The sequence below is a fragment of the Mixophyes fleayi genome, chromosome 2, assembly GCF_038048845.1.
Source record: "Mixophyes fleayi isolate aMixFle1 chromosome 2, aMixFle1.hap1, whole genome shotgun sequence".
In the NCBI taxonomy this organism is placed as follows: domain Eukaryota; kingdom Metazoa; phylum Chordata; class Amphibia; order Anura; family Limnodynastidae; genus Mixophyes; species Mixophyes fleayi.
Genome location: NC_134403.1, coordinates 315,384,024 through 315,411,779, shown reverse-complemented (window position 1 = coordinate 315,411,779; position 27,756 = coordinate 315,384,024). Strand labels below are relative to the sequence as shown.

Sequence of the window (27,756 nt, the reverse complement as noted above, 5' to 3'; positions counted from 1 at the left end):
ACGATTAAAAGTGATATTTTATTGGTGGGTTGCAGACAGAAGCGGAACTAGCAAGCTGTGGGCCCTGATCGATGCAGGGAGGTGGGAAGGAGGGAACTGGGGCCCCTGACTCTCTGCATCTGCTATGCAACGGGCCCCGTTATCTCCATGGGCCCTGGTGCACAGCACCTGCCGCACCAATGGTAGTTCCGCCGCTGCATGCAGGGATGACCTAGTTTATATAATCCCTTTATGTAGGATATCCCTTGCGAAGAACAACAAATATAACAATATTCCAAGCCAACGGACAACTACACTGGATGGAGTTTTCACTCTCAGAATATACTTCTTCCACTTGCAATGTCCGTATTGTGTATAGGTCAGATTTATTGAAAAGCCATAGCCTAGTATTGTGACCCAGATTTCCTTGGGACTGTGCTGGTTTTTGACAACAAAAATCTATTTTCTTCCAAGATTCTAGATACACGTAGATGGCCATAAATGGTAGCAGTAAGTCCAATAAGATTTACTGCATTAGGCACTACAAAGAAAATAAAGGGATGACTGTAATGGGCTGAGCAAACCTTATATCACAAGAGTGTCTTATTTTTTTGTTTCAAAAATACATGAGCTGTAACCTAGAGTGATAGAATTGGGGAGGAAAATGTATGCTTAAGCAGTGACTATAAAACATTAGGAGACAGTAACACAAAAATGTTACTGCTAGACTCCTGACACGTTTAGGAGTATGGGATTTATGCCAAGTCAATGGAAGAGCTATTTTCTCCATGACATTTTTTCTGTTTTTCCACAAGGGGGCATCAGAGCAGCTATTACTATCATCTAGGTATCCTCCAATAGTACAATCCTTACACCGTATTATTATGTCCTATCCATTTGAGCCTAAATGGCTTGAAAATAAGGTTAACATACAAATGTACAAAATTAAGCTCTCTTTTTATGAATCATTTGCCAAAACTCAGAAATAAGCTATTTTATTTCTAAGCCATGCGACATAAGAGTATCAGTAAGAATCTATGGAAGGAGGATTAGAGTGGAACGGTCAGTGATGACATGGAGGGACTCACCGCCGTATCTTGCTGCTTTAGCTGCGGCTTTAGCTGCTGCTGCCTGAGAGCCGACCCCTAAGCACAGAGGAGTGAGTAAAATAATTAGACCTGGCAGGGCTCCCGGCCATCAGAGAAACACCTGTTACATTATTATGTCACTCTGTAGATTAACACTACAAGGCTGCCATGAGAGGATACAGCCAAACATAGGAAATGAATTTGCATTTCATAGAAAAACGGTTTAACTCATTTGTGTCTGGCACTTCTCTAGGCCACTAAGATGGACAAAATAAATAACGGGAGTTGTAATCTGCCTACATACAAAATAGGGATCTGCTTTTACCTCTTGGCCCCTTCTACCTCCCCCTTTTCTATCTGATGTATACATCATTGAATTTAGCTGCTCAGCATAAGGTTTGTGTAATATTCAAAACATATGTTTTATGTTAACTTTATTTGCATGCAAAAATAAAAAAAACACTAGCGGGTCTACTAAAATGATATATAACTTGGAATTACCTTGGGACTACATACTATGGTTACTAGAGGTTAAACTAAAACAGAAAACTGTCAAGAAATACACTGCGCTGTGTTCAAAGCAGAGGGGTTTTGTTTCATTCCTGAAACAGTGAATCCGTAGATGAATTGAACTTTTCCTATGCTGTGACATAACGTTGTACATACCGGTTCCTGTTGGGTATCCGGCTTTGCCACCAGCTCCTACACCACCAGCACCATAACCTGTAATATAGAAACAGTACTTCTAATGAGGAGGTGCTATAAAAGTAGGACTCACTAAAATAAGTCAAGTTGTCTCACCCAACATATTAAGCTCAATAATACCCCTTAATGGTGCAAACATATAGATTGGGGCAAATGAGAGAAGAGTCTAAGCGCTAGATTTACTAAACTACGGGTTTGGAAAAGTGGAGATGTTGCCTACAAAATGACAGCTAGAATCTGATTGGTTGCTATAGGCAACATCTCCACTTTTTCAAACCCGCAGTTTAGTAAATATACCCCTAAGTCTTTATCAATATTCTGTTTTGTGTTGTACTAATGATAAAAGATAACCTTTTGTGTTCCATCTGTCAGAAAGTATTCAATAATTAGGCCCCACTCAATGGTGTGACATCATTCAATTTGAAACTGTTTTCCATTACTGAGTGAGTCATAGTAAACTAATTACCAACAATTTTGACTTGAGAACTAACAGGCATATTTATCAAAGGGTGAAAAGGCATTTTTTCGCTGCACCCAAAATAAAAAAGGGCAACCCCCATCAGTAGTAAGATTCACTTGCTTGCACCCTATGGCTTTTCATGGACTATTTAACAAGGATCATGGCGGTACATGTTCCAATACTTGTTTTGTTAGATAACAGATGAAAATAAATAAAAAAAGATACTTTATTATTGAATTAAGCATTTTTTAAAGAATTAATGATTTTTAGATATCTCTTTAAAATATTGTTAATCTATTTGTTAAGATTTATTGGAATATGGAAATAAAACACCAAAATCACAAATCTGGTAGACAGATTTGGAGGTGATTACTTGGTTCTCCTATTCACACTTCACCACATGGCAAATCATCATCATCACCATTTATTTATATAGCGCCACTGATTCTGCAGCGCTGTACAGAGAACTCATTCACATCAGTCCCTGCCCCATTGGAGCTTACAGTCTAAATTCCCTAACACACACACACACACACACACACACACACACAGACAGACACACAGACTAGGGTCAATTTTGATAGCAGCCAATTAACCTACCAGTAAGTTTTTGGAGTGTGGGAGGAAACCGGAGCACCCGGAGGAAACCAACGCAAACACAGGGGGAACATACAAACTCCACACAGATAAGGCCATGGTCGGGAATCAAACTCATGACCCCAGTGCTGTGAGGCAGAAGTGCTAACCACTTAGCCACCGTAATCAGGATTTCACTTTAGCGTTGATGACATTAAACTTGACTTTCCATCAATGTATGCCCACTCTTCTAACCAACACAGGAGCTTAGATTTCTGGTGTCTAGTCCATGATAATCTTCCCCTACATCAATGAACTTAAGCTCTTAAACTCTACTGACTTTCCCACCTCCTACTAACATTTTTTTTACATATTATTTTTTAAATGTAGTTTTATTTTTTGACAAGTGGAGGTCCAAGTCTGGGTTTAAAGTTTCAATGCGTATGCATGAACCCGCAAGCTGAATCACAAATGCGCAGATGCACCGACACTGGTCCGGTGAAGCAGTAACACTGTTCTGCCAGACAGCTGAGTATCACTCCGGTGATATTCTATTAGTGCATTGCAGTGATAACATATTTCCTAATGCTGCGATAAGTGCCGGTAAAAACAAATCTGTGTTATCACTGCATAATATTAAATAGGGGCCTTAATCTTGAAAGTGGGCCTGAATGTCACGGAAGCTTCACATGTTCTCTATCTACCATTAGCTGCCTATATCTTCCTTCCTCCAAATCATGTCCACACCCACACTATACGTATCTGTAATTCAACCTAACCTTATATTTCATCTGGCACCATCACTATTACAGTTTTGTTCTGAGTGAAGACAGAAGCCATCTGAGTGAAGACAGAAGCCATCCAGATGACTGGGCCAAACTGACGCTCTATTCATTAAATTGGGACTTAACCACTGTTGAAAACAGGTATTAATGTCTGTTTTCTCACTTCAGCTGTTTCCCACGAGAGTAAAAGAGAAATGGGCAGTTCTTTAAACGCATTATTCTTGATTTATGTTTCTGTATTGCAATCAGTCATCATCAGCAGCTATATATTTAGAGAACTCACGCTTATCAGTCCCTGCCCCATCAATGTGTGTTTGTGGAATATGTTGGCACATTTAAAATAAAAGATAATAATGATACCTGTGACTTTGCAGAATTATGCACAGTTATTTTGCAAAACATATGCAATATCTTATGTACAAATGAACAATGTCAATATACTCCACTAAAGAGCCAAGCTTCCAAGCTCCTAGGTCAGACATCTCAGCTGGCTGCTAGGAGAACGGTGTAGATTAGAAGGCTATTAATGTCAGCCACACTCATTACATGTCACAGTGAGTTATAAATTATTTTCATATTGGCCAGACACACTGTAGACGTTCTTTTCTTTTTCCCCCCACATATTTTGAACGTTGCTGCATATGCTTGTACAGAAACTGATTTAACAAAAATCTCTGTATGCCAGGAAATATACTGAAATAATAAGAAGAGAACATGTTTATTTATTTCTGCTCTCACAGAGACTTCAGTCTGAGCCTGCACAATGTTTCCTTCTTATTAACAAGAAAGCAGAACAACGTTTCTCAATACGTTGACATAAGATTGCATTTTCCAAATGTCTTTCTGGCCATTACGTTTTGTTCCCGAATGGATATATTTGGACGGCTTTGTCTAGATTCCTTTGAACTTTCAGGGAGGTGAATGTCTTATTCAACACACTTACCCCCATATCCTCCAGGTACTCCTGATGTGTATGGAAGTCCATATCCTCCTGGCAATAGAAAAGGCTTAGAGTTAAAAAGAAAAGAGAAATCTGCAGATAATCTTCTAAAATTAGACCTGTGTAATCGGTGCTGTCCGTATGAGGATTCACTGCTACACAGACTACACAGACATAATATAATACTGGCTACTAGACGTCAGCCAGAGGATGGCACTGAAGATTATACTACTCTGGACTCACTGGGCCTGATTCATTAAGGATCTTAACTTGAGAAACTTCTTATTTCAGTCTCCTGGACAAAACCATGTTACAATGCAAGGGGTGCAAATTAGTATTCTGTTTTGCACATAAGTTAAATACTGCCTGTTTTTTCATGTAGCACACAAATATCAACTTTAAATTTCAGTGTACAAATAAGCTATCAAGTATTTGTGTGCTACATGAAAAAACAATCAGTATTTAACTTATGTGCAAAACAGAATACTAATTTGCACCCCTTGCATTGTAACATGGTTTTGTCCAGGAGACTTAAATAAGAAGTTTCTCAAGTTAAGATCCTTAATGAATCAGGCCCACTGTTATTATATGTATCTTAGAATGAAAAAATACATATGACAATTAATATATTTTGCAGGCTTGGTTGCCAATTTTTCCTGGTTGATACAATGGCATCGTTGCTTTTGTCTACAGAAAATTCTACTATATATCTGATTGAAACTTTTCCCTAATATTTATAAGTACAAATGCATATTTCATACACATACTAGATTACTTCTACTACATGTATTTTTAGAAGATATTGAAGGAAAATAAAAACTAATTATAGATAAGATATATTTTGCTATACATAGAGGGCCTGAATCACCAAGGAACGTAAAATGCTGATACCTGCCATATTTTGTGTAAAATCAAACTGCTCATGCCCAGAACCGGAGCATATGACAGTGAACGCAGCAATGTCCAATTCCTCTTTGTGCGCAAAGCACCCTCACTACAGCCTACGATTGCATGGGCAGAACGGGGAGGGTAATAAACGTATGCACGTAATCAGTGTATAGTAAGGGTGTGCCAAGCTTGAGCGCATGCAGCAGCGTCCGTTTAAACTTTGGGCATCTCTGTCGTAAAACTTGCACCATCGGTCTGGTGTAAGTGCGGATTACTAGTGATGGCGGCTGTGCATGCCTGATAGAACATGTATCTACAAACAGGTACAACTGTACAAATGTATGTTATGTATAGTAGACTCCATAACATCATAATAAATATATTTTATGGGTAAAAAAATGATTGTTTTTTAATGTTTTGTCACTAATGACTATGGACCTGATTCATTAAGGAACTTAGGCAAGTTTTCTTACTTAAATTTTCTGGACAAAACCATGTTGTAATGCCAGGGGTGCAAATGAGTTTATTATTTTGCACATAAGTTAAATACTGGCTGATTTTTCATGTAGCACACAAATATCAACTTCAAATTTCAGTCTACAAATAAGCTATCAAGTATTTGTGTGCTACATGAAAAAACAGCCAGTATTTTCCTGTATATTCCACATGTGTATTGGATGTATCCTGCATAGCAGACCTAGACATGATTCATCAACAGACGTTTCTTTACATCCACTCCTTGTTGAATACGGATGTATGTATCACCGATGTACGCGCCGTTTGAAAAAAAATGCACATTATGTCTGGTTTGCGTTCCTTTATGAATGAGGCCCAGAATGTATACTCTTCATCATCATCATCTATTTATTTATATAGCGCCACTAATTCCGCAGCGCTGTACAGAGAACTCACTCACATCAGTCCCTGCCCCATTGGAGCTTACAGTCTAAATTCCTTAATATAGACAGACACACACACACACACACACACACACACACACATAGACATATAGACAGAGAGGGAGAGACTAGGGTCAATTTAGATAGCAGCCAATTAACCTACTAGTATGTTTTTGGAGTGTGGGAGGTTACCGGAGCACCCGGAGGAAACCCACGCAAACACGGGGAGAACATACAAACTCCACACAGATAAGGACATGGTTTGAAATTTATCTCATGACCCCAGGGCTGTAAGGCAGAAGTGCTAACCACTAAGCCACCATGTATCATTTTGAAATAAATTCAAATGACGCTCTCACTAGTAGAGTTGTCAGACATAAGAATGTTATTAGAAACATGTTTCACTGCTTTTATTTGCGTAATTCGGCAGCAATAAAATGTATGCTCTCCTGTTATCTGTGTGTGGGAACAAATTGCTATTGCTGGCATCCCAAAAGGAATGTTCGGAGATGCTGCTGTTCTGCTTAGTTTCTGTACTGTTCACACCTGATCAGCTTCCTCACATAGCTGTCAAACAGCTCTGTGATATGTTCACCATCACTCATACAGAAAGGTCAGACAATTTCTTTGCAGAAAGACAGACTCAATTCCTCAGAACCAACTTTCTGTACAGTATTTATGATAAGATGATCCTCGTCAAAAGACTGAGGAAGTCAAGGCAAACGGCAGAGTTATATGAGAGGTGAGTGGAGCAAATTGCACAAGGAACAACTGTCGGGACAGTGCAACACAGTGCACAAGCAGAGTGTGTGCTTTTGTGCTATAAGATGGCTTTGGTGCATGAGAAGATGATAACTTTGCTGACGCACAATGAATGGGTGTAATTGGCGATGGTACCAGGCGGTGATCCTAATTCAACCCAAAACCAATGTGATGACAGTAACATTTAATTTAAACCAAATACATGATAACCACATAGGCAAACAGAGGGGGGTTTCCTAGTGCCCAGAAACCCCCCTCCAAGCCTGGGGCACTGTATAATTGAGGTGGCTGGACCCTGCCCTTGCTTCACACGGCTCTGCTTGAAAAGGGAGAGCTGCGTGCGCCTAACAGTAGTGCATGCAGCATTGCCCATGTATACTATGGGGATAGGAAGAGTTGGAGAGCAGCCAAGCACTGTCTAATATTATAGCCATGCCCCCATGCATGCTGGTCACGCCACTGGTGGCGTGGTGTGGAAACCCCCCTCTACAAATCCTGCGTTTGCCCCTGAACCAGACAAATTTGGAGGGTACAGTCTGTTTATTTATGCTTGGTCCAGAGCATTGGGGTTGTAAAAGAATGGGACGAGCTGAAAACACACGATGACCCTAACACTGAGCCTTGCTAAGACAGCAGTAAAATAAAGCATTTTATTATCATCATAAATAACTAATATTTTGCTTCAGGTGGAACCAGACATAAAACCCAGCATAACGGAAATACCCAAAGATGAGTTTTTTTCTAAACTGTTCTAAAAAAGGTTTAACAACCAATATTCATTGATTCAGAGCCAGTCATACACATATACATACCTGGTAGTTTGGGGGCTTTTATAGGATACCCTAGAGGTACACCAGGCTGCTGTCCACCAAAAGAACCAAAGCCTTGGAAGAAAACAAAAGACAAAAATGAAATGTAAAAATGTCCAGATATTCTATTTGAAAGAATCAATCTCAAACTGGATATTTTCAAAATTTTTCAGCCTAATGATTAACCTGAAGTTATCTTCTAATTATGGCACATGACAACATTTGTAAAAGGCCAGTGCTCAGCAATGAGATGACTAAGGGCTGGCACTGGGACGGGATAGCTAATGCTTTTAAATTTAGTCTGCAAAGTGTAAAACAACATGGTGAGCAGAGACCGCCGAGGGTTTGGTTTCCTTTTGCTGCTGCATTTTCTGATACTGTGATGTGCTGAATGATTATCTGCACAACGGGGGCTCCCTGTCTTCCCTGGACCTTTATCTGCATTGGCTCTCCAATGAGAACAGGGTGGGGTAAAGGAAAGGACAACATGCACTTGACACTCACTTCCTCGTTCAAAAATGTTAACTAATGCAAATATTTTCAAACCCATAGGGATTTCTGCAGCATGCTGTCTCCTACTTACTGAATTAGTATTTCAACAGTGGAAGAGTACAGCCTGAATAGCACACTTACATGCAAAGTGTGCACATTCAGAATGAATGCAATCATGTTTAAGGGTTAGTTAATATGTAGCATGTAAAATCTTATATTTAAATGCATAACATGAATAGGCTGTTGTTTATGGATCTGGTCTATTTTGTGGTGCCCCATATGTCGTTAACTTAGTAAAGACCTAGAACTCACGTTCACTGTATGCTGGGAGTTGTAGTTTAACAAGGGAGGGCACAGTCTAATACACAGCACATTTATCTATTATAACACTTTGGGCCTGAGTCATTAAGGAGAGCAAGGCAAAAGAAAGGAGTAAATGTTTTTTGGGACAAACCATGTTACAATGCAAGGGGTGCAAATTGGTTGATTATTTTGCACATAAGTTTAATACCGGCTGTTTTTTCATCTAGCACACAAATACTTGATAGCTTTATTTTTATACTGAAAGTTAAAGTTGATCTAGGACATGCCCTATCCCAACTATAAACCTGTATGCACATATTAAATTTACCTCCCCTCCAATGCAACATGGTTTTGCCCAGGTGCAAAGTTACTCCTTTTTTATGCTTTGCTCTCCTTAATGACTCAGGCCCTTTGATGCTAAACACTACAGTAACATAGAACTGTAAAAATGTACTCACCTGGAATTCCAGCCCATGCCCCGCCACCTGTGAGCAAAAGCAGGTCTCAATATATGGCTGATAATACATCAATCATTTATTATTACAGATTGTGCACTCAATTATCAGAAGGGAAGATCCAGATAGAAAAAAGATATGCTGCAATGTTCTCTGCTAAAGAAATGCTGGATAGTCACATGGAGGGTATTTCACCATTCAAACCTATACATGCCCTTCTAAAATATGTTGATCCTACTGTTTTTTTATGGCTATGGTGAATTTAGCAATAACAGCAGTGACATCTTAAAGTTATCACCAGCAACATGTAAAGTCAAAGCCATAATACTCAATCGTCTAGTTCCACAGCAGAATTTAGCGGTTTGTCCAGCAATGCTGTTCTATTCTCTGTGGAGGAATCTGCATTTCAGCATGCATGGGAGCAGGAGCATTGACTGTTCAGCACAGAAAAGCAAGGAGGAGACTTGCGCGGAGTATGGAGCAGTAACAGTGGGCTGTTCTCACCGCCAGGATGCATTACATTAGCGCAGTTCCACCACTGCATAAAGTACAATTACATATATGCATCTCTTACACTCTATTGCACATCATGCTGATGTATGTTCTACTGCATAAATAGCTAGTCTCTGGCTGTATATATTTCACCCCTTCAGCACCTATTAGGAATTCATGAGCTTCTCACTGAATTATAGAAAGTTTTGCTTAATCCTAATACTTGGCTAGGATAGCATGTACAGCAGTCTTAGACACAGAAGCACGTACGAACAAACGTGTTTGAAAGTCTGACCTTGAGGCTTCTGTTTGACACCATTCCCAGTAGCCACTCCAGGAAGAACTCCGACTCCTGTGTATCGCGCACCTGGAGTGAGAATATTACGTACAAAGAGGCATTAAACTCTATATGGTGACATAACGTGTTACAGACAATTGGTAAAAGAGACAGTAGTTCAAACAGATTTATGGTGAATTATTAACAATTTGATTAGAGATGTGGTTAGACATCGGAATACAAGAGGCAGTGCAATTTGTTTAATATACATATATAAGTAGAGAGCTGTAGAGCTGGTCTTACACTGAAAAGCTGCACTAAGGCTAAATGTACGGAACCTTTTCATTCAAGAACTTGTATATATACACAATATTCAAGGCACTATGGGTAAACAAATGTTATATATAAATGGGGAACACTTTCTCTTTTAAGTAATAGGTGTGTCCTGGCAATATTTTAGAGGACAAGTAACTAGATTTGTCAACAGAGTAAATGCAAAGGATCAACTAAAGACATTAGTGGGGCCCATCCACAGATCACAATATTGGACCCCCATCCCATTATAACAAATGAGGGGTAATTTAACATGCATGGCAACATTAGAATGTTCCCCTTTTTTTGAAAAGATTTCAGAAAAAGTCACAAAAACATAGAAAGTACAAGTACAATAAGAATGGTGTCTTGCATGTCTACAGTTTAGCAGCATCAGACCGTAGTTGGGTGGACAGAGGACGTGCTGCAGAAAACTAGTCTGGTCATTGTCCCCACTGTTCCTAGTTTTAGGGATATAGTAGCGTTTTATTCCAGTGGAAATACAGTAAATCTCTTTTTTTCATGGAAATTCCTTTTATGTTGTTGCACCTTTTTAAAGGTAAGCAAAGCAAAACAGATTGTGACATAGTGAGAAAGGAAACAAATTATAAAGACATACAGTGCTATAGATATAATATACAACACAATTCTGCTGAAGGACTTAATAAGTAGTCCTACTCTTAGCTCTTGCAGAGTGTTTTCTAAGAATGGACAGTGGCTCGGATGATATAAAGTCTACTTTGGAATTAGGACTTGATGCCATGACTGTGGACACAAAGCTGAGGGTGGCAGGAAAGGTGGCATGATAAACAAAAAAAGCATGTGTCCTACACTTACCTGCCCCTGGCACCACTCCTCCTGGGAAGGCTCCGGGAAGTCCAGCACCTGTTAAAGTTCACAAAAAAGCAAAATGAAATGAGTAACACAAATTCATGATCATTTCAATCAGTTCAAAAACCAATACATGGTATTATGTGGCTAGCAGGTTTAAGTAGTCAAGTGGCTTTTTACTAGCAATAAGCAAGGGTGATTTTCACAATGGTTAATGTGAAGATAGCTACAGTAGTACATTTTATACTAAATAGCCAAATGTCACTTCAGTAGAAAATATAACCCTACAACTAGAAGATTCAAAATCATGCCTGTATTTTTTTTTCCTATCTGTTGTCACTACAACAAAGATAAAATGTTAAGCCGAGCAACCTCACTATACAATATGAAAAAAAGTGAGCCATCTATTGGGCAGCTAAGGATATTTATGAATGTTAATGAGAAAGGGACAGACCGTATGTACTGGCAGGAGCATGCTCACTGCCCCTGAGAAACATCCTGTGACATCATCAAACTGCCAACTCTCAGTACATTGCCTTTGAAAGAGAATCAGTGAAGTGAAAGATATCTGCACTTCATTCATTCAGGCAAGCAAGGCATAAAAAAGGAGTAAACTTGCTCCTGGACAAACAATGTTACAATGCAAGGGGTGCAAATTAGTTTATTATTTTACACCTAAGGAAAATACTGGCTGCTCTTTCATGTATTACAAATACTTTATTTTTTCACTGAAATTTTAAGTTTATCTAGGACATGCCTGATCCTAACTATTAGTCTGTCCCCACATTTTAAATTTATCTCCCCCTCCAATGCAACGTCTCAGGCCCCAATTGTTTATATAAACCTTTGATAATTGGTGATGTTTGAAAGTGTTCCACGTTTTTGAGCTTTATCAATGACCAAAAACAACTGATACAGCTATATTACAGAATGGACATTTACATATATTTGCATGACAATACTGCCATACAATCATGTACTCCCACCTGGCACTTTTCCTGGTTTTCCTCCAGCTCCTGGTTGGACACCTGTTTGTGGCACTACAGCCCCTAAATAATGATACAGGATTAAGTGTTAATGAGGCTCTGGGGAAAGGTGAGTACAGAGGAAGAAAACGTTATTGCAACATTTAGCTCACCACTTAGTACCAATTAGACTGTCAGAAACTGTTTGTATAGAAGAGAAGTGGCTATGGCATGCACCACTACTGCTGAAAGTGGATTGAAATCAACTTTTTCTGCACTCACTACCAACACACAAGGACTGTAGGAAACACAATAAATGAGTTACCTGTAGTAACACCGGGCACAACACCTAGCAAAGAGAAGTGGTACATAGATATTAAGCAAATGTACACACTAATATAGCTCAATTGTCAAAATCTGCATTGAAACCCTAGAAACCAATCTGCAATTATCTTTTATCTGTCTACTGCAAGTTAGTCAGCAGATGTACTTTACAAGACACAAAGCTGGTGAGGCGCACAATACATTAACAGACTGTGCCCACACACACACACATAGCAAAGTCCGTGTGAGAAGTGTAGGAGTGGGAGTGTGCCGCAGCTTGGTAGGGTATTATGAGTGGCAAGCAACCTCAGTTACATCCCACTCGTAATACCCTATCGATCTGCGAGCAGTTCCTGCAGCTAGCTAACGCTTGCACCACCTAATTCCTGCCGCTCAGCTTTAGCCCTGTTTTGACGTGTGTTGCGTCTGCGCCTCACTGCGACTAGGATGTATTTACATGGTCACACCTTCACAAATCCGTGTTCCATTCTCTCGTAGTGAGTCGCAAGCTGTCGCAAGTGTTAATTGCGTCCAAGTTGCAGGCGGATTTGGGGCTTTCTGCACATGCGTGGTAGTGTTTTTTTGCTGGATGCACCTAAAACGGACTTTGCATCTGACTCTAAATGAGGCCCATAGTGTATAATCCTCTTTGGTGGCGCTATCTGCCTTGATGTGTGTAAGTGCACCTATATTTCTGCCCTTAGCTATGGCTTGTGAAAGATCAAGCTCCAGCCTATACTTTTAATGGGGCACATTTTGAATTTTGCAGGTGTGTTTCAGTGGAGAAGCACATTTCTAGGTACCATTTGCCCAATGTTAGTAATAGCTTCAATCAGATAAATGTGCCCCATATAATAAAGGCAGCCATGATGTATCATACTTCTCATGATTAATGTAGACTATAAATGAGGCTAAACAGAGCAGCATTACAGAAGGCATATGGAAAAGGGTAAATTCATTAAAAGGGTGGTTTTAAAGTGATAGGAGGTTGTGACCCTTTTTTCCTGCTCCCCGCCAACTTAGACGCACTTCTAAATGAGAACAAGAAGTGCACTGGGAAGACCACCTTAGCACACTGGTGCAAAACCAAACCGATTTCAAGTGTGCATCAAGTGTGCTTAAGCAAAGCTAGAAAAATAACCCTCACTTTGATAGTTACATCTGCGGAATGAGTTACATTTGAAATGACAATTTGTCATTTTCATCTACCACTACAACACTGATGTAATTGATCAACAATAGAAGATACATTCATTTAATTATATATTTTATTTTGTTCTGATAATAATAGTTGCAGAGGTTAATAAATCATTTTAACCGTTTTAGTAGAAAGAGTACTCAATATAGGCAATCCAAACATAAGCAATACAATTGGCTTATAAAACTATAGTTACATAGAGTGCATGTTCAATGGGACACAATTGTGTTAGAGGCCATACTGTGAGCTGAATATGGTGTTATGACCAAAGCACGGCTGTCACCTCCCTATGGGACAATAGGATGCTATGTGTTGTGTGAGCCACTGGCAACTGGTCTGTTATACATGTATTGGACACATATAACACTGGGGCACCCCTGGTTTTAAGGTGGGTTTATCTATGTGTCATCTCTTTGGCATGAATACACCAGTATGTGCTCTGCAGGTTTTATTAGCTAATATCCTGCATACAGCATAACTCTAGACAGCACAGTGGGTTCAGATAACATCCCAAGAGACTGTATGAGAAGCAGGCAGGTTTAGCCCTTCCAGCTCTGGAAACACAATGCTTCTCCACAGCCGCACACACGTGTTGCTGAGAAAGCAGCAGTCAGCAGTAATGTGCATGTACATCACAGGGATTTTCCGCTTCCAAGTGTTTTATTGGCAGAATAAATGGCTCATATGGATCACAAACACAGGACAAGAGGTGGGAAATAACACTGACCTGGGATTACACCACCTGGATACACACCAGGTACTCCCCCTATAAAAAGGCACAAAAACACACAGAATAATGTATTTTGTTATTACACTTGAAGAGACATTCTGTATATGCAGTCAGAATTCATAACAATAAAATAGTATGTAAATACATAAATATATACTGAGTCTGAATAGGGATCAGTGTTTTATTAATTATAGATCCTGGACAACATATAAATTATTTTAGGATACTTTGTCTTGTTATGTTTTTTATGTACATATGTATTTTTTTGCTATTTAGGGACAAATTTATAATGGGCGAAGTGCTCTATTGCCGAATGCAAGAAAAGGGCAACCTCTTCAGGGGCGCACGGAGGATTTGTCAGAGGGGGGGGTTTCCTCCTCCCCCGTAAAAATAAATAAATCTAGAGACCTGCCGCGCATGCGTGGCAGCGCCGTTTCGGCTGCACTGTAGTATACAGCAGCCGCGGCGCTGTCAGAGAAGCGTCCGCGGCGATGCTGTATACAATACAGCACCGCCGCGGACGCTTCTTAGACAGCGCCGCGGCTGCTGTATACTACAGTGGGGCACTTGTAGGGCACTTTTTAGCGGAGGGGGGGGGGTTTCTGGAGACCCAAAACCCCCCCCTGCATGCGCCACTGCTCTTCGCCGGTGAAGACTTTTCATCTGAATATATCTCTGCTCGCCCAGTGATGGGGTTTTGGTAAATTGCAGGGATAACTGATTTCCGTGATAGGTGTTCTGATGATGAATAGGCACCAAACTCTTTGCCAACCCCATATTTTACCAGTAAAAATAAAGGAGGGATCGTGGGATGAAAAGTTAGAGCATATTAATTTAAAATGCCTAGGGCGACATTAACTTCAAATACGAGCCTGATCTTTCACAACTGAATATGTGCACCTGTTTAAGTGTGTCCTATCTTACACTAGAACTTGGGCCTACGATGTTATAATGGTTATTTTCTCCAGCTATGCATCACCGGTTGAAGATGGCCATTCTCTATTAGGTTTTCACTATATCCTATTGTAGCGGCTTATGAATTACATGCCCGTATTGTTATAATTCTGTATTCCTTTTGGACGGGGGAGCAGACATTAAAAATATTCTTTATTGACAAAGTTACAAAAAATTTACTAAAATCCAGCACATTTTACTGGCATGTGACTGTGCTATATCAACATGTTGGGGAACTGAATATAGCAGCAGCATCTCAATGGAACAGAGACTGTTCTTCTAGTAAGAAGTGTACAGGTCTACTAAGATAATTGCTATGATATTTTTGTGTGAATTAATATATAATTTTTACTGATCTCTGTTCCCTTACTGACGGATGTATGTAAATTTTACTGTTGTTAAATTCCCTGACTGTTTTCATACCTGTGGGAAAGGTAGTACATTACTAACTTGTGAAAACTGCTGGGAATGATAAAAATGAATGAATCACTTCTGATGAGTAACCATGGCTGCAGTAAAACAGTTTGTGTAATAAAATATATTAATCTTCACTACCAAATTCCCTGGTCCTCAGTTCTGAAGACTAATGTGAAAATACGCTATTACTCCTAGCAGATATTGTAAGTAATCCAGAGCACATCTGGGTATAGTAACACACAGGGGTATAAAACAGACCTATACACACAGTGTATGCAGCCTTTTTATGAAATGAACTAATATTCATGGGCATGCAGTCTGTTACTTGCTGTGAACTGAGTGAGGCATTTAGAGCCTGATGCTTTGGTGACCTTTCACCAGTCTGCGTAATGTAAATGATGCATATTTGCACTGTGCATGCTCCCTAAGAAAACGGATACATATGCGCAGCACGGTGGCTCAGTGGTTAGCACTTCTGCCTCACAGCACTGGGGTCATGAGTTCAATTCCCAACCATGGCCTTATCTGTGAGGAGTTTGTATCTTCTCCTCGTGTATGCGTGGGTTTCCTCCGGGTGCTCTGGTTTCCTCCCACACTCCAGAAAACACACTGGTAGGTTAATTGGCTGCTAACAAATTGACCGTAGTCTGTCTGTGTGTCTGTCTGTGTGTGTGTGTTAGGGAATTTAGACTGTAAGCTCAAATGGGGCAGGGACTGATGTGAATGAGTTCTCTGTACAGCACTGCAGAATCAGTGGCGCTATATAAATAAATGATGATGATGATGCGCCAATGCAGACTTGTGTGTATCTGACACTTGCATCTTTTTGTGGCTGCAGAGGCAGAACGGGGGAGGGAAGGGTCCATGCAGCCGCAGGCTGGCAGGCTGAGTACAGTAAGGGTATGTTATAGCTCGTGCATACCTACAGAAACATGCATCTACAGTATGCCAGTTAGAAGGCCTATCTTCTGCTAGATGGCTGGTGCAAATACACGCTGATGATGGTCAACATTAACCAGGAGCACATGATGCACCTCAAGATGTGTACGGCTTTGCATATGGGCGGAAATACTCTATTTTTGTATGTGCTCTTTTGTAGTGTAATTTACAACTCTGTATTAGTCCCTTAGTGAATACGTAGGCTGCATTCTCAAAATATCTGCTTCTACAGTGTGTAAGCAATGAGAGCACTTTATCACTTAACACTACTGTACATCATAAATCTTTTTTTCATGCACCATCGAAAAACATCTGGGAACTCATAAATCATACTACGGCATTTCATTCAAGTATATCATGATTGCAGGTGCTAGACCAGGATGGGAACATAGGAAAGGGAAGAGATGACACTGACCTCCTTGTACCACTCCCCCGGGGTACAAGCCAGGGATCCCTGCACCTGTCAGGAAGTAAAGGTCAAACATTAGGGATAGGTACAAGTACAATAAGACATTCAAGTGTAGTTAGAGACGTATTTATATCACTGTTAGAAGACTTAAACAGTGTAACTAGATAAGATATGAACAGGAGTGTAACGTCTCTACAGAACCCATGTTATTCCATTGTCAAGTATTTGGTGTATTTTGTTCATGAGAGTGAAATGGTCTCTTCTTCTGTGTATATCAGTGACACTGTGTGTTTGTGCAAGGTGTGTGTTTTACGAGATACTAAGGGGTACATTTATCAAGCTGCGGGTTTGAAAAAGTAGAGATGTTTCCTAGAGCAACCAATCAGAATCTAGGGCCTGATTCATTAAGGATCTTAACTTGAGAAACTTCTTATTTCAGTCTCCTGGTCAAAACCATGTTACAATGCAAGGGGTGCAAATTAGTATTCTGTTTTGCACATAAGTTAAATACTGCCTGTTTTTTCATGTAGCACACAAATAGCAACTTTAAATTTCAGTGTACAAATAAGCTATCAAGTATTTGTATGCTGAATGAAAAAACAGTCAGTATTTAACTTATGTGCAAAACAGAATACTAATTTGCACCCCTTGCATTGTAACATAGTTTTGTCCAGGAGACTTAAATAAGAAATTTCTCAAGTTAAGATCCTTAATGAATCAGGCGCATGGTTATCATTTATTTAGTACATTACACAAAATGACAGCTAGAATCTCAACATTTTCAAACCCGCAGCTTGATAAATTTACCCCTAAGAGTGAATAAACTGATTGTTGCAGGGTTGACAATGTGGTGTGAGTTTCCTGAGACACCTCGACTTCTGCAAACACTGAAGGCACAATGTATACAGTGGTAGTAAGTGACAGGAAAACAGTAGTACTACCTGGTCCTTTGCCTGGTTTACCACCAGCACCTGGTTGGACACCAACACCCCCTTGGTGGAAAGATAGGGGAAGAATTATCAGGCTTTTTGCACAGATTTTCAGAAGTTAACATTAGATTAATGATGGCAAAATTAGGGGATATTTTTAAATGACACAAATCAACTCTCTCCCTGTCTAGCAGAATTACAGAGGGGCTCTCCCTTTCACTTCCTTCATTTCTGAAAGGCTAAAAACAATATCTTTTCAAAGGGGGCAGGACTGTTATTAGATTGATGGAGCCTGATTAAATGTTACCCGGTTGTCCAATTAAGAGCCACAGACACAACAAGCATTAGATGTATATTATCATTTTAGTTATGTCTGTGGGCCCCACCATTCTGCTAGTCAGGAGAAAAGAGGGTTGTGTTGAAAACAAGAACAACTCCACAATTGGTATCCCCTTTGATTAATGTTAAACTTGTTACCTGGCAGCTGCCCGGTGCCCACTCCGCCAACTCCACCCACACCACCAACACCGCCAACTCCACTAACACCGCCAACTCCACCTACCAGAGATAAATGTTACAAACAGATTACACGATACTAAACTACTTATCACAATTAGTCCTGGATTTTTGTATTTGTGACACTGAAGCTGATAACATTGTATCATTTTTGCATGGTCTAGCTATGGGCGAATCTGTTGCCGTTTCCTAAAGTACCATTAGGTCTGAGGGCATTATTTGGCCTACATGTAAGAAGGATTTCTGGATATGGGTAAAATAATTTGTTTGCACTCTCTGACTCTGTGACAAAAAGATTATATTGGGTGGTCTGGTCTTCTGCTTTAGAAAACAGAAGAACCCCTGATCATTCAATAAAGGACATTTGTCCTCAGTAAGGACATCACTTAATTTTCTAGCTCATGTTTATTTGACATTGTTTACAACATGTTTAGATAATCTAAATCCTCAGTAGTAAGAAGAATATTATAAAAGTTGAAGTTATTGTGACCAGGCCCGGTGCTCCCATTAGGCAAGGTTAGGCACTTGCCTAGGGCGCCGGGCTCTGGAGGGCGCCTGGAGGGCGCCACAGAATACTAAATGACTTTAAAACTGTGTGGCGACCGCTGACCATACCTGTCACGGCCGCCGCACAGCATTCAGATGCACGGGGAGGGGGGAAGAGGCTATTTTGTCACCACCGCCGCCTCTCTGCTCCGTCTCCTCCCCTCCGCTTTTTTAAAAATGCCTAGGGCGCCGTGGACCCTAGCACCGGCCCTGATTGTGACTACATTCAAATGAAACAACTATTAGAATCTAGTGAATGTTATTCCTAAATTTTCTTCCGTTCCGATCTGTAGGGAAACACATATAAAGCTAATGAAAGAACATCTGGACTAACTTTCATACTGTTAGGTAATAATGACCAGCATCTGAGAATGGGATTTGACTTTGAGAATAATTCTCTATCATTTTTTGTTTTAATTACATGTGTTTTTCCCCTTACAAATGGAGTAGTATTTTTGTTAAACATAATATTTCCATCTTTTGTTATCTGATAAATGTACTGCATCCAAAACATTAAGGACCTGGGGCCTGATTCATTAAGGATCTTAACTTAAGAAGCTTCTTATTTCAGTCTCCTGGACAAAACCATGTTACAATGCAAGGGGTGCAAATTAGTATTCTGTTTTGCACATAAGTTAAATACTGTCTGTTTTTTCATGTAGCACATGAAGTTAAGATCCTTAATGAATCAGGCCCCTGATGTAGAGTTGGACGTAAGTCCAACTGATAATCGCAAAAAGCATTTTTGGCCAAGGATCCGTCTCAGTTTGCAGTCTGACTGAGGTGGATCTCCCCCTTACACCTCTCTGAGCTTGGAGACGTGGAACGGGGAATGGGGTGGTGGAGTCTAGCAATGTAAAGGTGTGTTCACGCTCATAACATGCTATGCTGAGTTGAAAGCAGCCGCAGAGAGGTCTCTAGGCGTCGTATCTTTTGCAGATACTTTCTCCTGGTGCAACAGACCTTGCTGTATTAAAAAAAAGAAGCAAAAAAATAATTATATTTTTAAAAAAAGGTGTGCACTACCTCCCAAACAGCTTAACCAACCCTTGTGCTGTTAGGTGTAAGAAGCAGGATTTTTTTCAAAAAAACATTATGCACACTAGCCCATAATTCAGATAAAGAGGTGTGTTTGTGCAATTTGCATAGTATTCTAAGTCGCACGGACTTGGAATCCTGTATAAGTTACCGGATGTAATTTACATTTACGTTTTCAATGTAAATGGCATCCAATTCTACATCAGGCCCTAAGTTTGATAGAAAAAAATATAGTTGCCCTGAACTGTAGATTCTGGATACAGCCAGTAAGAATGGGGTTCTGCTTAAAGTGATCTTTACCTCTTTTCAGGACTGTCAGAACATAACTCTTTAGTGTATTGCTTTAATCCAGGGCACTTGGTCTAATTAGCCTGTGTTCTTGTGAAGACTTTATCAGTTGGAGGTACAGGCATGACTATTACCAAGGTAATTGTGAAGTTCTTGGAGAAGGTTTAAAATCGCTGTAGTTTTAAGCCTAGTTTGAATTCCATCCCCTGCTTGTAATGTGGAATTTGTTATCAGAAAACATTTGTAATCCACACAAGAAGTGTAACGATCTGCTCTCACCCAATCGCTGAGGTAGGTTTAAAGTAATGTGCTCAAATAAATGCAAGATAAAAGTCAGGAAGCAGACACTAGCCAACTTAAACAAACCACAATGGCAAGGGCTGATGTCAACATGGACTGACTAACCATTTCCAATGTTATTTTTATTATTGTGCTGGATAAACACACATTTTCATTTTCTTCTGTATCCGGTTGTTTTATTAAGGTTTATCAGATTAATTCTAAGAATCTCAGGATTATTTAATGTTTGTGTAATCTATAGGAATACACTTGAGGCCCCTAAACAATTGGCTACAGAAAATAATTTTGTGTAGTCATGTCTTCTATTTTAAAATAGGTCAAAAACCCATTTTTACTCTTACATCACTTTCCAAATGTTTAACATCTCTGGCCAAATGTATTTCATGTTCTCTATAAAGAATTCCTAAAGGATATTACAACATTCAAAAAGAGCTGTGTAAAGGTCAGGAAAACTTAGCAATGTATCACTGCCTTCTAATGTAAAGCTAGACAGGAAAATGTAGTGCAGAGTCTTATGTCCTCTCAATAAAACAATGTATTGATCTTTGGGCCGTGTAACAAGCACCTCAGTAACTGTAATGACTGTGATTGGCACCTTTCCTTCTAAAAAGATGCATCTATTAAGATCACTTCTATGCTTGTCATGTGCATTAACTTTGTGGATCCCTTTAGGACCGAAATGTGTTCAACTGGTGAATGGCGGAAAACTGAATTAAAACCAAGGTTCATTGATCTCTATGGTAAATCGAATATGCTAGCGGGATATGCTAAGTGATAGTTATGTGGCAGTTTATAGTTTATGGCAGCACGGTGGCTAAGTGGTTAGCACTTCTGCCTTACAGCACTGGGGTCATGAGTTCAATTCCCGACCATGGCCTTATCTGTGAGGAGTTTGTATGTTCTCCCCATTTTTGCGTGGATTTCCTCTGGGTGCTCTGGTTTCCATACTGGTAGGTTAATTGGCTGCTATCAAATTTACCCTATTCTGTGTGTGTCTGTCTGTGTCTGTGTGTGTGTTAGGGAATTTAGAATGTAAGTCCGAATAGGGCAGGGACTGATGTGAGTGAGTTCTCTGTACAGCACTGTGGAATTAGTGGCGCTATATAAATAAATGGTAATAATAAGAGTAATAATGTGGTAGTCATGGTGATCACTGTATGGTGATGGTAATTTTGCTATGGTTGTTTCTATAATACCCAGCATATTCACACATTAATCCTCTATTAGGAAGCAGTTTGGTGCAGCAATTTACATACTGACATATCCACAGCAAAAATTACCTGTATTTAGTTTGATCTGTTATTGCAGTTTGGAAGAAAGCAACAGTATATTCTCACTGACAACTTTAGATCAGTGCAAAGCAAGCTCTTTATGTCAGTATGCCCTTATGTATCAACGATAATTTTTGTAGCATTACTTATAGATAAGCAGTACATTATTATGATTTTAATCCAGTTGGTTAAAAAAAAAGTGGGTTAAAGGCTAATTTATTTAATATATGAGAGCATCATTGTTTAGCATTGGGAAAGTTAAATGTAGAAAACAGGCAGATTGCATATGATTGTTTGATTAGCTTGTTAGTATGAGTCAGGAGTAAACGATTTCAGGAGAAATAGTTCACATCCCTAAGACTGTTGCCACAGTCATCTGCACATTGATAATTAATGTGCAGACTCTTCATCGTCATACCTGGGGTGTCTGTTGGCTCTGTTTCTACTTGCTGAGCCCCCGGAGCACCTAGAAAAGCACCATTGGTCTTATACTGTTGTGCAGTCAGCTACTGTTCTTGTAGGAGTTATCTTCTACTTGCTCATCCCTGCGCTACCTCTCTCTGAGCCCTGACCAATTCCACAGTTCCCATTTGCACTGTTACCTTGGGCTAATTTTAGGGATTTGGTATTGTGGTATCTATTTAATATCAGATATCAAACTACATTTTCTATTTGGCATTATTTGCTAACTTTTTTTTATAAGCATTAAGAAGCCACAGACACAAGGCTGAATGGGGCAGAACATTTGTTTCCTGTTTCCCCTTTAAACCTAGAGACTGGTGGTTTAATCACAAACCGGCAGACACATAGCTGTCTTGATCATAACCAGTGGCGCATGCAGGGGGGGTTTCTGAGTCTCCAGAAACCCCCCCCCCCCGGCGCTAACTCAGTGCCCACCATATTGGCACTGTCCTATACAGCAGCCGCGGCGCTGTCAAATACAGCACCGCCGCGGACGCTTCTTTGGCAGCGCCGCGGCTGCTGTATAGGACAGCGCTGCTGAAACGGAGCTGCTGCTCTCTCTCGTTTTGTTGTTTTTTTTGGTCGGGGGGTGGGGGTGCGCCCCTGATAACAGTAATCCTCAGCAATTAAACACATAGCTGCATTTGCTTAACAGCTTTTTAACACTCTAGAGCCTATAATATATAGTACTGCAAAATTTAAGAAGTGGCAGTCTGTGCTCTTAGTAGCCAGCCACTGCTTGAAAGGACTTAAACCAGCATACAATGAGCCACTAACGAATACAGCCTTACTCACCAATCCCACCGACACCAGTTCCAACGCCTCCATAACCTGAACAAGAGAAAAATTACAATTGTAAAATGCCTGAGACACATAACTAATATACTGTAAAATGTTTTACACTTCAAGAGTTTTGTGCAATGCGACTTGATCTTCAATTCATTCCCTTATAAATGCATTTTAAATGAAGCAGAAAACAATAAAATGTATGATTTAGAAAATATATTATCATTTAAGTAAGTACTGTGGTTCTGGAAAAAGTACCAATATACTCAGAGCAGAGTAGGGACAGACAATTTACAGGAGCCAGGTAGCCAATGTTCCTACAAATAAACACCTCAGACTTGAGTCATTAAGGAAAGTTAGTCAAAAGAAGGAATAAATGTTCTCTGGGACAGACGATGTTGCATTGCAAGGGGTGCAAATTAGTATAGTATTTTGCACATAAGTTAAATACTGGCTGTTTTTCATCTAGCACACAAATGCTTGATTGCTTTACTTTTACACTGAAATTTAAAGTTGATCTAGGACATGCCCTACCCCAATTATAAATCTGTCCCCACATTTTAAAGTTACCTCTCCCTCCAATGCAACATGGTTTTGCCCAGGTGCAAAGTTACTCTTCTTTTATGCTTTGCTCTCCTTAATGAATCAGGTCCCTCATGTTTGAGAGTCATAGCTATCAATGTCAATAGATGCATATCTTCCCTGGCTCCTAAAGACTCCTACATTTGACTGACCTGCTTCTGAATTCTACTTTATTCTGTGCTTCCTTGAGCTACACAGGGGTGGAGCAAGTGGAGCATGTGCTCCAGGTACTAGATGCTCTGTAGGGGCAAGCGGGGGCAGATGGGATGATCAGGGTGAACACCCCGCAACTCATCTAGCTCATCCTGTAAACCTTCTTTCACCTCCTTCTGGCTCCCTTAAATCTTGTAGCGCTGTTACGACGCTTAAGGAAGCAGAGAAGTGAAAGAAAAAATAAAGCTCTTCTGAAGTATATTGCATTCACACATGGAGTGTGCAAGGAGCCAGTAAGAAAAGTGCTGGATAGAGGGAATGGGTTGCACAAGGGAGCGGAGAGAGATGGCATGGGGCAAACAACAAGAGACCACAGAGGGGGAGTATAGATTTAAATGGGTGGGGGATTTGTGGCAGGTTCCGGGTGCCATAGCTCCTAACGCTACAATACCCTATAATGAGACTTCCCACCAGCTTGATAAATACAGTTAGATGGACTAGTGTCCATGAGATGGGAGAAGGTATCAGATTTTTAAAATAGTCCAATTCATAAGCAGATTACATTTTTGTGTTTATTTATATTTTGTAGGGTCACCTACTGCCCATCTGACAACAATCATTGCACTCAAAAAAATATAGCCTAATTTTGGCATACACATACCATAGAAGATATGGTTTAAATAGTGTTTACAGTATAAACCAGTGGCACACTCTCTGTATAGACTAGTGTAAGATATTTAGATATTATCAAGTTTTACCCATCTCTAATAATTGGTATTTATAACTATTATTGCAACGTCTGTCACTTGGAAGCGTGGTATGATGTACTTCAGTTTTAAGAACATTTGCTTGAGAAAATGTTTTGCATCTTGTACAACAGTGATTTTCATTCAGGCTCAATGTGTAACAGGAATTTCTGAATAACACGGTAGCATTGTTAAAATAAGTTGATATGCAATGGAGAGTGTATGTAAAGATGATTTGAAAGGCTAATTCCACTCTTAATCTCAGATTTTAGTCTCAATTATTGTTTTATTGTTATTATATTTTACATTAGTGTATCATGAAAAAATTATCCCGTGGCATGTGTGTCAGTAGATTTTTCCCAAAACCAAAAAGATTGGGAATTACTGTTGTACCCTCTTAAAAAGCAAACATTTAATTGTGTATTTGTACTGAGAAAAAAACCTCAAAGCAGGTTCTTCTGAACAGAGGCCATGTTATGTTAGCGGGCTCTTCAATATAAATCTACAAGTGATGTAAACAAATAATCTGTGAACACCAAATGATAATATAAATGTAATTTCCGTGTTGGCTGCAAACACTCATGGGAAATTGGTTTCTCACCAGGTTTGGGTGGTTTACCACCAGCACCTAATCCACCAGCTCCTAAACCACCAGCTCCAAGTCCACCAGCTCCAAGGCCGCCAACTCCATAGCCACCTGCTCCAGCACCTCCGTAGCCCCCAGCTCCTAGGCCACCAGCTCCAAGGCCACCAGCTCCAAGACCAGGTTTGGGTGGTTTACCACCAGCACCTAATCCACCAGCTCCAAGTCCACCAGCTCCAAGGCCACCAGCTCCAAGGCCACCAGCTCCAAGGCCGCCAACTCCATAGCCACCTGCTCCAGCACCTCCGTAGCCCCCAGCTCCTAGGCCACCAGCTCCAAGGCCACCAGCTCCAAGACCACCGACACCTATTAAAATACATTATGTTAGATTTACACCACTAGAGTAACTGATATTGCACTAGTTTGTAACTTTGTACTAGGCCTTATAAACATGTATTTCTGTAAAAATAGCAAGAGCTTACAAAAAAAAATATTAAAATTAATTTGTAAAGCATAAAAACCAAATGCCAATGGACCTCAAAATGAAAGGAAGCGATTATAGATGTTAATCAATAATAAATATGCTGTGGTAATTACATATTAATTCACTTATTATTTGAAGCTCAAGTAAGTGTTTTGCTTGGCTCTCCGTGTGGAACACGTTATTACAGCGCTCTCTAGTTTCTTACATTTGGGAATACAACAATTCATCTATATAAAACAAATTAAATATCTACATTTTACTGTACTGTTATGAATTCTGTTGTTATGCTTTCTAGTCCCTTAATGCCTATGGGAATTTTATACCTTTATGTCAAGAACAAATTTCATAACTTTGCTTTGTGCCAGTTACATCGCTCTGACTCTATGAATCATTTGTGTACCCAGGTGAATTTTACATTAATTTTTCTTTTGGTAGCATATTTTAAGAATTGATTATTTATTTTATTTTGATTACACTAAAATAGGAAAAAGTGAATGTACCCATGGACTGTTTTATTTCCACATTTCAAATATATTCTAAAAGTCTAACATTTCTTGGGATAACACATATTTGTTTTACATGCTTAGACTGCTTGTGTGGGCACCTTAAAAAGTCTACAACCATAATTTAGGGAAAAGCAAAACTGTTGGCCTATAGCATAAATGCTATTTATTGATGCACCCACATGCAAATAGGACCATTTAAATGAGATTGAAGGGGTGGAGAACGTGCCTTTAAGTAAGTGGTTATTCTCTGTTTAGCAGAGGGCCACTGAGCATTTTGCCTACCACAAAAGTACTTATATTTAGCTCACATCTACACTACACATCTACATGCTTTGCGATTTCTACATGACCTGTTATATTTAAGTGTGCTTCAATAATGTTTCTTTATGACTCTTTTTTCCTTTTTTAACTCTGCGACTTAGAGGAGACATGTTTAACTTATTATTTTTATTCTTCAAGAGCATATATTAGCATTCAGAAACATAAGCTTTGATGTTAATTGCAAAAACACTTTTGGAACGTATCATCAGACCAAGGGCTCTCCATTAAGTAGAGGAGAGCCTGGTGATGATGTCATTGGGGTTTCTCTAGTACGTTGCCATGAATTTGCCCTTAACACAGTTGGCTGGAAAAGTATCCTGTTTCTGGAGATCTAAGAACAGTGAACCCATTTAATTGGTTCCTGGCCAAATCCAGCTTAGTTCTAGTGTGGGTGGTCAGTAGAGAAATGCCTGCTTCCAAAATGCAGAGGACATAGGAGCTTCATCCTAATGCAGAAAAGCCTGTTCCTGCTCTTACATGATGCTGTCCAGAGGGGGGAAATCAAAACTTTATATCTTTCTACCAGACTTCAATGCTTATATTTATGTGGTGATTTGGATAGAAAGCCACAATAGCACAACATCCTTACACATTCATCCATTCATCTTTTTACCTGGTTTTGGGGGCTTTCCTCCCGGATATAACCCTGGATAACAGAAAATGGTTGTGTTAATGATATCAATTTGTTTATCACATAAATATTATAGCATGTTATTGTTATTAAATGTCTCTTTCGTCTGGGGTGGCAGGGAATCGATGGGTCCCTCACAACTCATATGCCCTATATTATATTTTGCTTGTCACATATTTTGCTTTCATCAGTGGTGTTAGTTGGAGTCTTAGGGGGAGAGTCAGTTAAGCAGGATGTGTCTCTGGAACAGCCCACAAAGACACATCACCCTGTTGTTAAAGATAGAATCTCTGTATGAGGAAAAATGAACAGAGATTCCTTACCATAATGACCAGCAGTGCGTACAGCTGGATATAGCGGTGATGTCTGGCAGCACATCAGGGTCAATTTAGTAGCATAGAGAGAGAGCATAGCACCGATGTAGCTTAATAGAGGCCCTGGGAATAACACACTACTAAGCTGTAAATAAGATCATTACCTACAGCGGGCCTACAACATTTTAAAAAAATTTTTTTGTTGTAGTCTGTGCAAATACCTCATTGTATGAAGAGTCATAAAGCTACATTTTTGAAAGATTATGGGGTAAATGTATCAAGCTGAGAGTTTTCTGGTGGGTTTGAAAAGT

General features: G+C 39.8%; 1 protein-coding gene across 7 annotated transcripts in view; it reads right to left on the bottom strand.

Moving 5' to 3' along the window:
* ELN (elastin) overlaps positions 1-27,756 on the bottom strand; it is a 79,654-nt gene that overhangs the window by 25,017 nt on the left and 26,881 nt on the right. For 4 of the 7 annotated variants that reach the window (XM_075196625.1, XM_075196628.1, XM_075196630.1 and 1 more), the window contains exons 4-19: positions 27,114-27,146; positions 25,208-25,555; positions 23,135-23,170; positions 18,396-18,476; positions 17,931-17,981; positions 16,996-17,040; positions 14,268-14,306; positions 12,344-12,367; positions 12,040-12,102; positions 11,060-11,107; positions 9,929-10,000; positions 9,145-9,171; positions 7,895-7,966; positions 4,537-4,584; positions 1,734-1,790; positions 1,068-1,124 (exon numbers count right to left, since the gene is read on the bottom strand). In XM_075196625.1, coding sequence (XP_075052726.1) covers positions 1,068-1,124; positions 1,734-1,790; positions 4,537-4,584; positions 7,895-7,966; positions 9,145-9,171; positions 9,929-10,000; positions 11,060-11,107; positions 12,040-12,102; positions 12,344-12,367; positions 14,268-14,306; positions 16,996-17,040; positions 17,931-17,981; positions 18,396-18,476; positions 23,135-23,170; positions 25,208-25,555; positions 27,114-27,146 — 1,101 coding nt within the window. The remainder of the gene's footprint in view (positions 1-1,067; positions 1,125-1,733; positions 1,791-4,536; positions 4,585-7,894; positions 7,967-9,144; positions 9,172-9,928; positions 10,001-11,059; positions 11,108-12,039; positions 12,103-12,343; positions 12,368-14,267; positions 14,307-16,995; positions 17,041-17,930; positions 17,982-18,395; positions 18,477-23,134; positions 23,171-25,207; positions 25,556-27,113; positions 27,147-27,756) is intronic. The other 3 variants (XM_075196624.1, XM_075196626.1, XM_075196629.1) reach the window with 3 other exon arrangements.